This window comes from Melozone crissalis, unplaced genomic scaffold (genome assembly GCF_028551555.1).
Source record: "Melozone crissalis strain CALT ecotype California unplaced genomic scaffold, PUWL_Pcris_2 ptg000034l_1, whole genome shotgun sequence".
In the NCBI taxonomy this organism is placed as follows: Eukaryota; Metazoa; Chordata; class Aves; order Passeriformes; family Passerellidae; genus Melozone; species Melozone crissalis.
The window spans coordinates 15922044-15939683 of record NW_026535812.1 but is presented as its reverse complement, the minus strand read 5'-3'; the positions used below and the strand labels follow the sequence as shown (position 1 = coordinate 15939683).

The following is a 17640-nucleotide window of genomic DNA, read 5'->3' as shown; positions in this document are numbered from 1 at the left end:
TCTCAGCCTTTAAATGGTATGTTTGTGCATAAGCCACACTGAAGCTTCCATTTTCTTATTAGTCAAGCCAAATATATTGTAATCCAATAAGATTTAATAATCATTAGGTACTAATGGATGCCCCAGCATGTATAGGTTTGGCAGATCAGAGGCTGCCTACTTTGCATAGCCTGTCTCTCTTTGACCAACTTGCCATGTATGTGTCAGATTGATGACTGGGGAGTTCTTTAAAACAGGTAATGATTGACTGCTACTAAAATGAAATTTAAATGAAAACTGTCTGGAACAGCCACTGAGCCAAAGGAAAAGGCAAGCTTTTGGCTTGGAAAATTGAAGTAACTTGGTGAGAGTGAAGGCAAACAGAGCTAGATTGTCTGTGGGAAGGTGCTAGTATGGTCTGAACAGTTTTTGCAGTTGAAATTAGGTGTTAGGTAATTCTTTAGTATTTTTATTATTGACATTGTCCAGCTCTGAATGCGCTCTTCTGCGCTGAACTCTGTAGTTGCATGTCTGCAGAGAGACTCTGTCCTGTCCAGGGGATTTGCAGATAAGTAAGACATGGAAGAACAGAAGACAAATAACTCAGGTTGAGAAAAGACTTTCAGTGCAATAGTTCACTTGACTCAAGAACTTTGGTTTCTGTGCATGCCCTGGTGGTGGCCTGGCTCAGTGGGGCTAGCCCCTAGCACCTAATTTGTCCATGGCACGGATCCTCAGCTGGTTTTCTTAAATTTCCCATTCCTAGTGAGGCTGCCTTGTTCCCAAAGCACTGAAAACATGGAGGAGGATGTTTCCTAGCCTTTACCTACTTTGTGTCCTGCTGAGAGGTCCCACTGTTGGGTTGGGCTGTACTGCACAAAGTTCCTTCCTAGAGGTTTTGGACTAGGTTGTTTTATCAAAAACAAAGCATGTGAATGAGTCCTCTTTAAAAATGCTTATTTTAACAGGGATTGCAGTGCTGCCCTTAAACAGTGGTTTGAGGGTCACATGCTCTGCTCTGCTACTGAGTTCTGAGTTTTACTTTTTGAGGTGGGTGATGGTGGTGAAAATTCACATCTCTTCCCTTCCAAGTGAGTGTCCCTACCAGCCTGGGTACAAATGGGACTGGGCTGTTTTGAAAGCAGAAAGAAAGAAAATTGGTTGAATTAGAGTCCTTGGCTGCATATTGGCATTTGCTCTGGGCATGGGCTTTCCTGCAAAAAAGCCTTTTCACAAGGACCTTACTTATGTTATTTTGTGGCTACTTGTTGCAAATCACCGCCCTTCACCTTCAATCTGCTAGAAATGGATTGAACTTTTTCACTCCTCCTTGAAGGAGCTCATTTTTCAGATGAAATTTGTGAAGAGGCGTTGAATCAGACAGGTACACATACCAAGAATTGATTTAAAATAAGAATAGGTGCACGTGGCCAGTCACTGGCTGCTGTGGTTTGTAGCTCTGTTCTGTTTGTGTTTTGCTCTTGGGATCCAGGTGCTCCAAGCCTGTTCCCAGCTTTGTCCTTCCAGACAGGTATCCTTGTATCATGCATCTTCTCCATCTTATGGTGGGGGGATTGTCCTGCCTCTTCAGCTCAGCGGCAGATTGCTGAATTGCTAATCCTCCAAGTCAGTCTTACACAATGGGACCCCTGTGGCAAATGCGTGAAGAAAAGTCCCAAAGCAGCATAAATTCCTGTGAGATGGAAGCTTGCTGTTAGTTCTGGAGGGAGCTATAGGATTTCAGCATGTTTGTCCCTGCAACCCAAGAGTTATTGCTGGGCATGGGTGCAGCTCCATGAGGACAGTAAGAAACCATGTGCCACGCCAAGTGTTTTGAATAACTGGAACTTTTCTTTCTTCTTTAAGGTGAATCCTGGTGGCAAGACCCTTGAGGAGAGGCGGTGCAGTTTAGATGCAGAAATTGATTCTCTGACCAGCATCCTGGCCGACCTGGAGAGCAGCTCTCCGTACAAACCTCGGACTCAACAGGTTAGTTGCACATTGCGTAAACACAGAGTGGGAAAGGGGCCAGCATTGACTTCTGGAGTCAATTTGCTAAGTGCTTGGTATTTGTTGTGAGAAGGCCAGCCAGTTCCTCCTGATAGCATCCAGATGTGGCTGTCAATGGGGAGGAGGGCGCAGCTGCTCTGAGGGGGCACCGGCTCAAAAGCTGCCGCACCTCTGAGCAAAGGGCCTCTGATCCCGATTGTCAGATTGCCACAGAGATTGTTAGAAAAATACTTGCAAAAAATGGCATTTCATTTGCCTCAACTCTCAACCAACAATGACTCGTGAATTAAAACCTTCTCCGTTCACAAGGACTTTTGTGCTTTTATTTTCTTGTTTTTCTGTTCTGTTAACTTTTGTCTGTCGCGCTGCCAGAAGGATCCAGATATCCCCATCTCATGAAGTGGCTTGGATCAGAGCTCAGCTGTCAGGGTGGCTGTAGCCCAGCAAGGCAGACTGGAATTCTCACTTCTCTGCTGTGTCTAGACAAGGACTGCAGGGGTGACAGTGACTTGGCTAATTTTTGTCACTCATCTAGGTAGTGCTTGAGTGGAGCTATTTAAGTTCTGGTGAGATGTCATCTATTTATCAGAAGAAGTGGTGACACCCCAGTGGCACTTTTAAAAGGGCAATTCTTGTGATCTCATAAAATCATCCTAGATATGTTTGTGCCTTGTCTTTGCTTCCTAGTCTCATGACTGGTCTCATTTCTTACATGTGTGTGAGTCTGTAGGCTGTATACAGCTAGATGTATGCTGTATTTCTCTTAGTAAAGCCCCAAAAGTCAAAAGTATTGAAGGTATAAGTCAGTGATGGGTGCACGCTCACTACCCATACAAGCCTTCTCTGTGGTTTGTCTTTTTTTGGTGGTTTTCATTGCTCCCTTTCTTTTAAGTAACTGAGAAGTGACACCTTTGGAGCAGAACTAAAGTAGTGATTAGATTCTCTTTAGATTTGCTCTTCTTCAAGTCTGCAAATGGAGCAAAAGCAGAGCAAAATCAGATTTGTGCTCTTTTGAAAGTGTCCCCCTGCACACAGAGGCTTTGGGTTTCCATCCTTTCTGCGGGGACCTCCCTATAAATTCAGCTTTAATTTTAGTGGCATGTGCACAGTTAATTGCATAAACTTACATACTTGTCCTTGAAAAGAAGTCTAATTTGGGTTAGTCAGTCAAAAAGATCAACAATGTAAGCCAGATACAATTCAGCCCTTTTTCCGGTAGGTTTCTGTTGTTGTGATAAATGAGATGAGTTCTGCTGAGACACTGTGGTGAACAACCAATGTTCAGTTTGTTTGCACGGGCCAAACACACACCAGTGCACACTGTTACTGGGGAATGCTTTACTCAAAACGCTGCTAGAGTTGGGTGAAAGAGAAGTGCTCCCCATTTTCCTCAGCAATGCCCACAGTCACCTCTCATATCTTTGTGGGGACATGTAACTTCTGTACCCATTTCATGGAGCATCTACAGTTTGCTGACAGGGCTGCTGACTGTTTCCCGATGCTTCTTCCTTTGGGATCTGGGGTTCTGTGAATAGGTTGTTTTTTTTCACTTTTATTTTATGCCTTTACCATTAAAAGGAAAAAAAAAAAAAAAAATCAGTGTCCAGTAACAATGTCCAAATGCAAACTTCTGCAGCTGTATTTGACTTTGGAGGATTTGAAGCAATAGCCTAAGTTTGGGATTTGATCTGACTTCCTAAGTTCATTGCCCTCCAAGATGATGTGCTCATTCCCCTTCATGCAGATGCTTGTTCCCATGGCTTTCTGCCACAGCTCGGGTGAGGGCTCTGCAGACTTGTCACCTGCTCCCAGGTGTGCTACTGTGTGGCCTGGTGGGCAGAAGAAGCTGAGCTCCATCTCTGGGATCAAATCCCAACCTGATTTGTTCAGTCTACCTGACTTCCCAGCATCTCCTGGTTAACGTAATGATGTCCTGTGAAAAGTACTGCTACAGCAGCTTTTAACTAGAGCTGTTAGAGAAAGAAAATGCCAGAGTTGGATGTATCATCTGCTGTAATTAAAGAGTACTCAGACAAGTCCTTGAAAGGTGGAACTAGAACGTAAAGCTTTGATATTTTCCTTTGTTTGATCTGTACTAAGTATTAAAACTGGTGAGTCATTTGATGGTCTTATAGTAGGATAATAGATTAGGCTGCAAATTGTAAGGTACTTACTCAGAACATCAGCACATTTATTGGATTACACCTTAGCTGACCTTCCCAAATTTATCAGGATAATGGCTGCAGATAGGAAAAAAGAGCTACGACTTGTTTTCAGAGAAGACGTTTTCAGTTGTGCTTACGTGGTTAAAGCATTATAATAATTTTATAGGAATACCTTGCCCTTGGGGATACTCCTGTTCTTGAATAAGAGAAATTTTATTGTTACATTTCTTTTTCATATTATCTTCAGGACAGCTTTAAAGCAACATAAGATAAATCGTAACAGAGTCCTCTCTCACTGGAGCAGGAGTGATAGCAGGGTAATGACAAGCAGTTTATTTAACATACACTTCCCATTGGCATGAATTCACACAGAGGGAAGCTCTTTTGATCCTTGGTAAGGGTTCAAGATTGCAAAGGCACACACTGCACCAGGGGTGCCCCTGACACAGAGGGATGTAATGTTTTTCAGAAAGGATGGGCCAACATCAACCCCAGATGCTGTCCCTCAGCCCTTGCTGTTGAGGACATGGGTGAGTGTGAATCTCTGCACCATCCCTGCATTGCTTACCTGGGTGTTGCTCTGGTGGCATTTTCTGTGTGCTGGGCGGGTGACAAGGACACTGCCATGAGCTGAAAGTGACCACCATTAACAGAAGAAGGGAGAGAGTTTGGCCACCTGTGGTCAGCAGTGCCCTCCTGGTACCTCATGGTCCTGCCTAACTCTAGGCGGCTGGGTAGGAAAAAAAGGTGATCTGGGCTGAGTCCATGTCTTGCAAAGCAAAAGTCTCTCTGAATCATAGAAGCAGTCAGAAATGATTAAATACAAGTTTTTTCCTTTCAAAATTGCACATACCTAAAAGCACAGGAAATTACAAGACTAAATCATCATCTTTAGCCTTAACAGAGCAGCATCTAAGGATGTTTTCTGTCATGTGAGGTGTTGTAGGAGAGATTGTATTTAAAGGATTCACCTAGAACTGAAATTTTAGAAAGGATCTGTATGACCTTCACCAGAATGACCAGTTCTAGCCCTCTGGTACAGTAAATTGAAATGGACAAGATGACCAAGATTATCTCAAAATTGCCATGACTGAAGTGGAATATGAGGTTTAACTTGCCTCGGGTGTTGCTGGAAGAACTGCAGATGCACTATGAAAAAAATCTCATTAATTTTTTCCTCTAGTCTGGTGCAGTTTGGAAGTACTAGTGTGATGAGTAAAATACAGAGCTCCTCTTATGTAGCTGCAGTGTGCTTCTGTGTACATATCACACCTTCTAAATTGCAGTAACTCATTGGAAAGTTCAGAGGCAGAGAACCCACTGTACCTTTCATTAGTAAAAGGAGGTATTAGTAAAAAACAAGATATTAGGTGCATAATTTTCATGGATGGAAGTAGGGGCAAGTCATAAATTGTGTGAACCCCCTAAGTAGAGGCCTAGTGAATGCTGTGTTTATCTGACTCCTCTATTAAAGGGTATTTCCCCCAGTTTTTACCTGTTCTGCTTAAATCCTTGCATAAGAGATCAGTGCAGAAAGACCTTAACAAAAAACCCAAAAACACCCCAAACCAAACATGCCAAATTTCAGCCCATAAAACAAGTGTTTGCATTTTCTAAAAATCAAGAAAACTTTGTGACTCTGGAAAAAGGGCTTCCAGCAGAGACTGTGAAAATGAAATACTAGAAATAGCAGCACACGTAAGCTCAGGATTCTTTGTCCCTGCTGTGAATTATGTATTGAATGATGATTGCTTTGTCTGGAATTGGACACCTACCTTCCAAAACTCTTGAGTTTTGTCCTGAATTTCCAACAGAATCTCTGTTTGGCAAAATAACACTTTGTGGGAGGTGTACCAGGTAATAAGATGTACCTGGTCTGATGCTATTTCTAAAAGCAGATGCTCTGTGGCCAATATTTATGAAGCACTTAAATAGCAAAAAAATTTGTTTGACCATGCACCACGGCCAAGATGAAATCTGCTTGTGTGCAGCTCTTGGAGGCAGCTTGATCCAGAGGGAGCTGGGCTGGCACTCTGGAGACCTGTTTCATTCCCAGCAACCACTGCTGTGCTAAATGACCTTGAGTGTAGTGTTTCCCCTCTCCTTCCTTTCAAAATCTCTTCTGTCTTTGTAGCTTGGCAGCCTCTTCAATGTGATTTGCCTCTTTCTCCCCATGTGCATGGCATGTAGCAGTGTGGAACCTTGGTCTGGGTTGAAGGCCTTTGGGTGATGTGGCTGTGCAAACAGGTGGGGAACATGAAGGCAGAGTTAGGCAAGATTTCTAAGGATTCATGGCTGTGTCCCTGCCTCTGTGTCATTGCCCCCAGTACTAGACACCTGACACTATCCAACACTTTAGGCCAAAATGAGCACTGTTTTGGAGGAAAAGGGGCTCATTCTCAATGTGAGGTACAGAACAATAAAAATGTAAAGAAAATTAAGTTTAAAAAATCAGCGATACATTTTCATTATGGGAAATAATGTCTTGTAATGACTGGAATTTAGAAGGGATTTAAATGTTTGACAGTGCTGGTGGTTATCCTGTCACTTCTTTTGATAACCATTTGGGGATAGTAAAAGCAGAGAAAAGGCAATGGATGTATTTTCTTGCAGAGTGGCGGGACAGGATTGACCAGTTTCAGCTCTACAATGGCAAACCAAAGCAAACTGTTGAAGTGTTGCTGAAGACTCCTAGGAAGTCTCTTCCCTGTGAATTTCTAATTGTAGTGCCCCACTTATAGCTGTGTCAGGAATGCATGGCTGAGAGTTCAGGTGTTTTATCTTGGTTTATGCAGAGCTGAGTCTCCAGTCATGATTAAAGCTTCCAATCCAGCACATTCCCCAAGCTTTGAGGAAGATCCTTATGATTGCTCTTGGTTTGGGCTGTGAGGCTCTGTGAAAAACAGATCACTGAATCTGAGCTCAAAACAGTCTGTGCAAATGTGCTAGTCCAGGCTCAGAGTTGGTTTTGTTGTTCCTGGTACTTGCCTGAGCCTGGCTGCTTGGGTTGGTGTGCACCAAAAGGATTTTGGTGGGCAAAAAGAAGGGCAGTCCACAGGGTAAGTTACAGAACTCCAGTTACTGTCGGGAATGTATTTATTTCTTTTAAGAAAGAAAATTTAGGTGTACAAGCAGATTGAGATTGATTTGGTGGGTTCAGAATGAATTCCTCCCTCCTGTAGCATTTATGTGACAAAGAGTTTTATGGTTCCTCAGTTATGGGACTCAGGGGGATATGGCTTTTTCAGATGTTCAGTTTGGGCTGAAATGGATGGCTTAACTTCTGCCATCTTCACATATGAAATTTGAGGTAAATAAAAGTTTCCTGGCCTCATTCTGCTGGTCTGAGCACATCTAACTGCTGGGCATTTGCACAGCTTTGCCAAAGAGTCTTCAGTGTCCAGCAGCACAGCACGGTAGCCAGGCAGTGCTTTCCCAATGGCAAAGGGCTCTTTGTATTGGTTTTTGTGAAGTCTGTGCATTTTGTGCTTTGTAGGTGTTTGAATCTCTTTGTTGTAGGGCAAAGGGGCTCATTGGAGGTAGGCTCATCTGCTGAAACTGAGAAGCATCTGCTGTCCATCCTGAAGGGTTGATGACCTTGTAGTAGGACCATCCTAGCTACTCCAGGGCTTTTGTGCCACACACTGCTTTTTCCTGAAGGCTGTGAGTGCTGCTATTTTGCTGACTTGGATGACAGTGGGTCACAGCAGTGTCCCCAAGCTGGTGTTGGGCTGGTGAGCTCCAGCCCTTGTAGCAGCATCAGATGGGCTGTGCAGACTCACTGCAGGGTGCTGACTGTGGCTGTTCTCAGTGGGCTGTGACACTTTTGCCATAGTCATGGACATCAGGAATTGCATGGGCTGTTCTGTAGATGGGGTCACCTCTGAGAGCTGTGCTCCTGCTTCTGGCTGCAGCACGCTGGCTTTGTGCTGTCTGCAAAATCCGGGTGGATTACTGAAAGTAGGAAAGGAAGTGTCCCATCTGGAGCAATTTCTGTAGGTTCCTCCCTGCACTCCAAGTGCAAAGCCCCTACATGCAGAAACGCTTCCTGCTGCGGTTCCCCTCTCCAAGGGCAGGGTGGCATTCCCACCCCACATGGGTGGTGTTTGAGGTGGTCCCTGGGTTGGAGCTTTCTGGGAGGAGCACTGTGGGTGCGCTGGCTGTGAGCAGCACATCTGTCCTGCCATCCCTGACGTGTCTGCAGGCAGGAGCGTGCACAGGACGGGGATGCTCAGCCATGAACGTGTGAGTTGGGAGGCATAGCCAAGAGATGATTTAATGTGTGTTTGGATTTGGTCTTTCTCTGTAAGAAGGGAAACCTTCCTGCAGTCATCAGCTCCAGCCAGAGCGTGCAGTAACTGATGCTGCTCTGATTAGCAGATGCCTGAATCGGTTGCATCTGCTGGTATGTATTAAACCTTAATCCTTTTGATAAGAGCATGTCCGTGAAGATTTTTAAAGAAAGTTTTCTGAGATCCAGGATTATCAGCCTGTCACAGATGAACAGGATAAGAGTGACCTTTGCAGGGTATTATTTCTTCCTCTTGTACTATCATCAGAGTGAAAATAAATCAGCACTACTCCTGCTGTTTCTTTTTCTGATAAATTACCAAGTTCACAGAAATATCAGTGAGGTTTTCTTTTTCATTTTTCCCCTTCTCTTTTTCTGCATCCATTTTGGTTTTCTGCCTACGTGTTTGGCTAAAGCTTTAGATGACAACCACTGTTGGATGTATTGGACTTTAAAATCTGTGCAGGCATCTCAAATTTGTATATGGATAAAGATAAACATTTACTTTGGGAACAGTGATAAAAAGCAAATAGTACTGCATAATTTGGTCTTTTTCTCATTCTGCATTTGTGATTGTTTTGAGATCAGAGTTCTTATTCTCTACAGCTTTTCAAGGCCTTGTACCTATTGTTGTGTTTTGTTTTCTATCTTTTTTCCCCACAATGGGACCGAGCTGCTGTAAGCCATCATCTCAGGAAGCCTGTCATCATTTCCCCATCCTTGCATTTTGGCACTCGCTGTAGTTTGGCACTCTCCACAAAGGGCTGCGGCGCGCTTCATGAGCTGTCCGTGTGTCCAGCCAGCAAAGAGCAGCTGCCTCTGGGGCAGGAACCTGTGTTTTGTTGGGATGCAGCCTCTGCTCGTGTTCTTGCATGGGTCGATGCATCCGAGTGCTTCAGCGGCATCGGATTCACCACCATGGCAGCAGCCCTGTGAGATGGGGAAGGACACTGGCTGTCTCATGGGTAGGGAGAAACCCAGGCCCTGGGAGATCCGATGATTTGGTTTGTGCCTGAGCCACCAGAGGAGGTGGGGCTGCACCATGGGAACCCTGTCATGCATTTGTCTTCATCTCATACCCCATTGGAATGGATGGGCAGAGTGTGTGGGAGAACACCCCCTGTCAGAAAGATTTAAAGAGATCTTGGCTGTGGGGTTGATCTCCCCACGTGTGGCAGCCACTCTTCTGCCCAGTGCCTGCCAAGGAAATAACTGGAGCATTTTGAAATGAAGGCACAGTTGATTAATTCTTCCTACTCAGCACCTATTGGTGTCCAGCAGTTGGCTGCTCCACACATATGATTTGATCTCTGTGACCACTTTTAAGTGGGTCTGTGGGAGGGGTATCTGTGTGAAGAACTCTGTGGCTGGGGGTCCCTGAGCTCCCTGTCCTGGGGAGCTGCAGGGCGTGCAGTGGGGCCACCCTGGCTGTCCTTGCTTGGCCCGTGGGGTGGCCCCACTGCACACGTGCGCAGTGAGCGCCAAGCCTGCTGCGTGTCCTGCAGGCAACTTGAACTTTTGCTCTTCCAGACTGTGCTGTAACCAGGATCTCTGACCTGGAACATGGATTGTTTGGCTGACACACACAGACAAATGCCAAGGCTAATACTAGGGGGAGAAGGGAAGTGGAGGGGCAGTCAGGAGAGGTAACAGATGAGAACAGGAAGGGTCAGAGTCCGCTCAAGATGCAAGACACAAGTCCATAGGAAATCAGGCTTCCTTTGCTCTGCTCTCTATGGTTTCTGGTTCTTTTGTGTTGTGTTTTTCTCTTCTGTGCACAGGAGGAACCAGCTGCGTTTCCCTCCCTGCTAGGGAAAGGAAATAGTTCAGCGCCAAGGGAACAGCACAGCAACTTGCAGAAACACCTGCATGGCAATACATCACTTGGGACTCTGCTCCCACTGTGGGGTCTGCTGGGCGTATTCCCCAGGCCATTTCCACCAAAAGGGGAGTGACAATGTGGTTCATGTATCACGCTCACAGCAAGGAGGGCATTGCCTTGGTGTTCCTTCAGACTGCTTGGAATCTGTCCAGAGACCATTGCAGGGCAGGTATAGATCCTGTTGATGGGAGTTGCTGTGGAATTGTTCTCTTTAGAAGAGGAGGAGAACTGCTTTCTGCAGTGGTAGTTTCTAAATACAGTTTGAAAGATGAAGGCTTAAACACACTGGGAAGCCCTGGCATTTAAAGCATGGCCTTTGTGAGTTTGTCCTTGTTACTTATTGCTGCGTGTTTGTGCGAGTGCTTGCAACTTTCCATGTGTTCGTTCTTCTTGTGCCCTGGGGTGGGAGAAGTTTGGTTCTTTTGTTCTGCAGATGGAGAGCTGAGGCACAGAGAGACCTTGCAGCTCATTGTAAAACAGGGCTTTGGACAGATATCAGTGACATTCTGGGATAGTGCTGTTACTCACTGTTGTCCATCCTGTTCCCCATGGTCTGTTTTTCGAGACTCTGCCCTGCCAGAAGGGAGGACCTTTCCCTGGAGCCCTTGCTGGCCATTCCAGAGGCAGATGAGGTGTATTCACAGCCTCATTTCAGGTAGGGTCACCTGTAAGGACCCAGAGCTCCACAGAAAAATAAGACTTGGCCCTGCAGTTTCTACATCAGAGTCTCCTACCAGTGTGTAAATAAGCCTGATGCATTTGTAGCCTGAATATATCTCAGGATTGTTCCAAGATGTTCTAGTTCAAAACCTAGTTCATTAAAATAAGAGGCAGAGGCATCTGTGAATGGTTTGAGAAGCAGTGTCTATATTTTCTCTTATTGATTGCCTTTGGCCTTCCTGTCTGGAACCTTTTGAGAGATGACTGTGATGCTGAAATGCATTGTCTCTTTCTGTATATTAAAGCTGCTAAAAAAAACCCCAACCCACATCTACCCTGTATCTGAAAGCCATGAATTGATAGATCCTTGCTCTAGCTCTTCGAGTAACTGTGAATTACTCCAGGATGTTACAGTTTCATTGTAGGGAAGTTCTTTCCTTGACTCAGACTTCTTTGCATCACAGTAAAATGCAATTAGGTGACGTACTTATTGTGGCTTGGAAGCACTTAGAATTCTCTCAGCCTTATGTTGTCAACTTTTGCTCAATAGCAGACTTGTGGACTGTGTCACTGTGCCTGTGTTAGCATATATTATCACCATATGGTGTTTCAGTAGTGAATAGGAAACTTCTATGAGTATGTAAAAGAGGATGAAATGAAAAAAAAATATTTCAGTAAGATAAAACTAACATACTGCTTCACTGCTGAAAGTGAGCACTCTATCTAGCTGCTGTTTCTGTGGGAAATCAATCATGTGTTGGTCCAATGGGTATTACTGTCTTCCCCCACAGATTTAAAAAAGAAAGCTAAACAAAAAAAAGGACCTGGCCAGAAAAAGGAGATTTTGAAGCAGTTATAAATACTTCTGCCAATGTTTGCAGTCTGATACTGATTCCTCCCTGCCCAAAGAAAATATTTTGAGACCTACAATGAATTCTTCACTTGGAAGGAAGCAGTTTTGTGTGCATGAGTACAGTAAGAGCAAGGGCAGGTTGTGCAGTTCTCATGGCATTGTGTGGCTCACAGGCAGGACTGGTGCAATCATCTCACCTGATTGCCAGCATGAACCAGGGCAGAGACTTTGCTGTCTTGCCATAAGTAGCACGGTATTTCTCTCTGGTTTGACAAGAGGCTGAGTGCCTTACCCGCTCTGGAGTGATTTGCTAGGTGTCAATGAGAACTCAGTCCTGTCCCAGGCAGCTCAGAACCATGAAGAATTGCCATCTTGTATATCAGCAATCACTCCAGTCATCCTGGAGTCTCAGGCAATTTGATGCTGTCTTCCCAAACCATTAACTTGTGATCCAAGAAGAATTAAAGAAAGATTGGAGGCACAGTTCTCTTTCCATCCAGCAGAAAGCCAGGATGCACATGCAGCTTCATGCTGTTATTGTCAAGAGGGGAGGAGAAGATGTTGGGGTGGATTACTGTGCTGGTTTGCAGAACGATCAGCTGTGCATTACATGGAATATCTGTGTGGCTAAGGTCCTTTTACAGTCCTAAAAAGTGGTAGAAAAACAGTTGTTCAGCTGGATTTTTTTGAGCACTGTATAGTTCAGCAGAGAGATAATGCAGATATTGTTTTGAATTATATTTAATCTTTTTCTGGAGAGATTTTGACTGGAATTCGCATCAGCAGCTCATGTCCAAAGTGCAAGACAAAGGATCTGACTGTGGGGGAAAGGGTTACCACAAAGATCACTGGTGTTTTATGGGGCCCCAGTGACAGCTGCTACCGTGCTCCAGACAGAACTCTGTGCTTCCTGAGAAAAGCTGTGGAGATACCACACAGAGGATGAATTGTTAAATGGTTCTTTTGGGTAAATGTAGATCACTGTTAGGTTTTGGAGATATCTGGAAGAGTCAGAGCCAACACCCCAAAGCAGGACTGTTTAGTACTGGAAATCATCAGACTTTTTGGCAAGACTTGCCTTTGACAAGACTTGGCTTTGACTTTGTTGAGTAATGTGGTCATTTCTAACTAATGGTAATAAAACTTTAGGGAACACCTGCTGTTTGGATATTGAACATATGTGTGCGTGCTCATGTAAAATCACAAATGCAGGCAGGTCTAGAAAATACAATTTGTATTTGGCATCTTTCCTACAAATCGTTTTTCAGAACACCTTAAAGCCTTCCTGTAAATAAAATCGTTTCAGAATTGAGCTCATTAATGGAGAGAAGGAGATGTGGTAAGGCACAAAGGCAAAGAAGGAAAAAGGTGGCTTTTGTTTTGTTTTGTGGGCTTTTTAAAGGCAGAGCATCCATTTGATGAACTCAATCATTTGTTGAATGTACTCAGTGATTTCTCAGGAGGACATATGGACAATCTCAGGAGACTGTCTGCATGATTGGAGCTGCATGGAGCCAAAAACAAAATGATGGGCTGATAGCTTAAAAAGTATAAATGGAGGGAACATCTGAGGATCTCTGGCAGTTTTCCTTATGAGGCAGTGCTGGATTATCCCCTATAATCAGTGCTTTCGCCAGCCCAGTTTCCAATAAATTAAATGTAAATATCTCATTGCTTTCTTTGGGTGATTATTCCAGACTGAAATGTATACAGCTGCTAAGAGCTATTTGACTTCAGCATTTCCTTTTTTAATTTAATCTCCTTGTTCTGAGTGACACTTCATATATGTGTCCATGCATATGTCCTCGTACCATATGGACGCATTCCACGTCTACACATACGGAGTGTGAGGAGGTTGAAATTCCCCAGTACAGACAGAGCTGTAATAAAAGGACTGACAGACTGGGTCTGTAATATGCCTGACCTGACAATTAAGCAAACTTATTACCATGTCAGCTTGCCAGATGGATCATCTACTCATGATGTAACGTGTGTTGCTTCTTGAATATATTGGAGTGCAGTTTCCTATTTTATGTTTGTTGAGCTGAGAAAGGGAGAGGGAAGAGACAGTTTTATTTGAACTAAACCCACTCGTTTCAAGTGTGTTTAATGATAGCAATATGTGACAGATAAAATAAAATCCTAGGCCCTGGTCCATGTTTATTTTAATTTCAAGCAATGGGGAGAGATGGAAGAGATAAAATTACAGGCTAAAAATGTCTCTTGATGTAAAATAGCAGCTTGAGTCCTGAAGGGGCTTTCCTTGCTGCACCCTGCAGGGTTCTCAGATACATTTGTCAGAGTTTTGCTAGGTAGGAGTTTGGGGCTTTGGCTATAAGAAAAGTCAGGTTGGACTGATTGGCATCAGCTTTATAATTATTTCCTTTTAACTCACTTAAGATAGTAAGGCTACACTGAAAGAGTGGAGAGGAAAGAAATGCTTAGTCTGAAGCATCTATCACTAACCTGGACTTTCTTTTAACCAAGTCCCACCCTGAACTGAGGAGGAGGAGGAGGTAAGTTGTTCTCAGTCCTGTCTTGTGTCCCTGAGACTGCCAGACCTCTACCTGCTGTTGTGTACCCTTGGCTGAGCCATCTTCTGCCTCCGACCCGCTCTTCTGTTAAATGGGGAAAACCCCCATTTCTCTGCCCACCTGCTCAGTGTGCAGTGTTTGGGTGCAGTGAGGATGTGTAAGTGATGTTCTATTTGTGAGTTTTAGTATTTGCATCTCAACTGCTGGGGTTTTATTCTCTCCACTCTCCTGTCACAGCAGCATGGGTGGATTGGGATCAAGTGTCCCTTTCCGAGTCTTAGGTGGAGCACAGCCTTGCACCTTTGTGCAGCTGTTTCACCTTTCTGTGTGGCTGAGTTGGCAGAGTCAAGAACACCAAGGTGCTGTTCTCCATTTTTAAGCCTGAAGAGCTTAAGAACTCCCTATGCATCCAAACCAGATCCCTCATTCTACTCGCACATGTCTGAGGAGCTGCAAGCCAACGACTCAAGGAAACATGAGGGTGATCCTCTTGGTCTGCAAAGATGCTTGAACTGGCTTTGCAAGTGGAATGTTGTGCCCAACAACTGGGAATTTTTCCTGCACACAAGTGCAGAATAGTAGAAGGGAGACAGTAGACATTAGTGCTCAGAGCTGTCACCTCCTTTGGAGATGCATTGTGTGGGGATGTAGCAGTGCATCCAGCACTGGTTCCATCACATGCTTTTGACTCCATTAATTGCGCTTGTATGCAGAAGACACGGCAATTTCACTGTTGGAAGCCTGTCCTCCAGGGAATTTTTAGTATCTTATTTACCTGTCAAGTTTTCTTGAGGGTCTCAAATGCTGTCTGTTGTGAAGACTCAGCTTCATCTCTGGCTTGGCTCATTTGATGAAAACATTTTGGTGTCCTGGACTCAGATAAATGCTCTTTTTGTAGGATTTGTTGTCTGAGCTTAGAGGGAAGTTGAATCTGGAGTGTATTCACTCAAATATATTTGGTCCCGACTCATATCATTATAGTGTTGGTCAGCTGCTGGTGTTTTTTTAAAAGTATGGTTTGTAGAAAAATAACCTATCTGCATGAGAAACTGGAATTTAAACCTTTGCTTATCTTTTTCTCATATGTCAAGGTATATAGGCCTGAAATTAAGAACCTGACCTTGCCCACCCTGTGTCAGATGAGTGGTCACTCCAGCTCAGTGTTCTTCCCCATAAACACCAGAGAAAGAAGACAAGAGTGGTGCAAATTCATATCTACACTGCCCCAGAATATTTCCATTTATCTAAGAATTTGCTGTTCACAGAGAACTGGCTTGATTTAAATTATGTCTTCCTTAATATTCAGCCAGGGATTTTTCCTCCATCAGCTCATCCAATTGCTTTATGAGCTCATGTAAATCTCTGGAATTTAAAACATCCCATAGCAAAGAAGTTCAGTGGAGGTGGGGCAGACCCACCTTATTCTTGATATTTTCGCTTTGCCTCCTACAAGGGTGGTTTCCTGTTGCTTCTTTCTAGCACTGGAAGTGACAGAACAATCATTCCTCCTGTTTGTACCAGTCTGAGTCTTAGTTCTCTCTTTTCTAGGCTCAAGAGATACTTTGTTATTTCAGAGGAATGTGAAAAATGTAGGTGCAGGGTTCATTTGTTTCTGATGAGGTATTGCTATCTAACTGCAAACTAAGCTTATATGCAAAAAAAAAAAAAAAAGTGGAAGTGCCTATTGGACCTGTGTTATGTTATTTTTACTTATTAGAGGTAAAGTCTGTGATTTGGCTGTGGGGCTTTCAAAATAACTTCCATAGTGCCCTGCTTTTTTCTGGTTTGTTTTGGTGGTTTTATTTTTGGTTTGGTTTGGTTTTTTTTTCTCCCAGTCATTGCAGGATAAAACAATTTGACTGGATTTTGACCTCTTTGCCAAACTTTTTGTGTGATAGTTTCCAAAGACAGTATCCATGGGCACTTTGCTTGCAAATACAAAGTGAGAGGAGAGATACAGGATGACTGATCTGGGAGAGGTCTGATGCAACCACAGTACTTTGGAACAAGATGGGGTCTGTTGTTCTCCCTTTCCTCACAGATCTCTGACACATCCCTTTATTTTCAGTAAGATTTTTAATTTTTGTAGCATTAAGTTTTCCATCTGTAAAACAGAGGTGGTAATAATAACATATCCCCACCTGGCTGTCTGACTTCAGAAAGGATTTTCGAATCTCCAGCTGAAAATTCTTCTGCAAGCACAAAAATATTACAGTCTTGCCAGCTGGTGTAAAAAATTGTTTCTTGCTGTGAAAAATCAGTATGACAAACACTTTTATTTTCTGTAAAGGAATTCAGCATCAAACTCTTCCAAATGTGTTAGGTAATGTTTTGCATTATAGATTATATGCTGTTAATTTAATTTCAGGTTCTATGCAGAGAAGAAATTGTTGAGTGTACTTTAGTGATTTATACTATGATTTGATCAGTCTGTTAGTAGTCTGGCAGATCTTAACTTCCAGAAACATCTAAGAGTTCAGTACATTAGAGATGAATAAGCTATGTACATGAACATGTGTGCTTTTATTGCTAAAGCTAAATTTAAGCTTGAGCCCTTTTGGGTTGAATTAGCCAGCACTTCTCCAGCTCTTTTTCTGTCTTTCAAAACTCTTCTGTGCAACCAGTATGATTCTAATGTGCTCTGCATTATTTTTGTGCTTTCACATGAAGACCTGGAGAGACAGTGAAAGCTCTGTATAGAGTGTATTGTACAGTGAGGGAGGGAGCCCAACAAAGCTAATTATACAGACACTCCCACTCCATTACCCTTTAGAGAAATTGAGCCTAACATTCTGCTCTGAAGCTTGTTAAACTATTCTTTTTGGGTGCAAGGAGCTTATTGAGGGAATGAAATAGCTACACTGTGTAATCAGAATGGGAATTGGAGCAGATCATTATATTTACTCATTTGATTAGCCATAAAATAGCTACTGAAGTCCCCATTTTAAATCTGCTTAGCAATTGTGCAGCAGGGCAAACTGGGTCTTTTAATTAGAAAAGAAAAGAGATTGCAGTATTTTTTTATAAGTAATAAATATATAAACACACGCACATTGTGATCCTGTTTATGTAAATAACCTCTTCCCTGTGGGTGTTCTTGCCTCCTAATTGTTCAGGGTCTGCCTGTTTCCAGCTGCAGAGAAAAAGGGAATGACACATCTACACCAGAAAGCACAATATCTGGGACTTAAAACCCAGCTAGAGATTTAGATTACCCATTAGGGTAGAACTGCTGTAGGAGCGATAGGTAACCCCAGAAGAAGGTG

The 17640-nt window shown here is 43.5% G+C and overlaps 1 protein-coding gene across 3 annotated transcripts in view; it reads left to right on the top strand.

The window, feature by feature from the left end:
- LPP (LIM domain containing preferred translocation partner in lipoma) overlaps positions 1 to 17640 on the top strand; it is a 200726-nt gene that overhangs the window by 48588 nt on the left and 134498 nt on the right. For all 3 annotated transcript variants that reach the window (XM_054282953.1, XM_054282950.1, XM_054282952.1), the window contains one exon: positions 1846 to 1968. In XM_054282953.1, coding sequence (XP_054138928.1) covers positions 1846 to 1968 — 123 coding nt within the window. The remainder of the gene's footprint in view (positions 1 to 1845; positions 1969 to 17640) is intronic.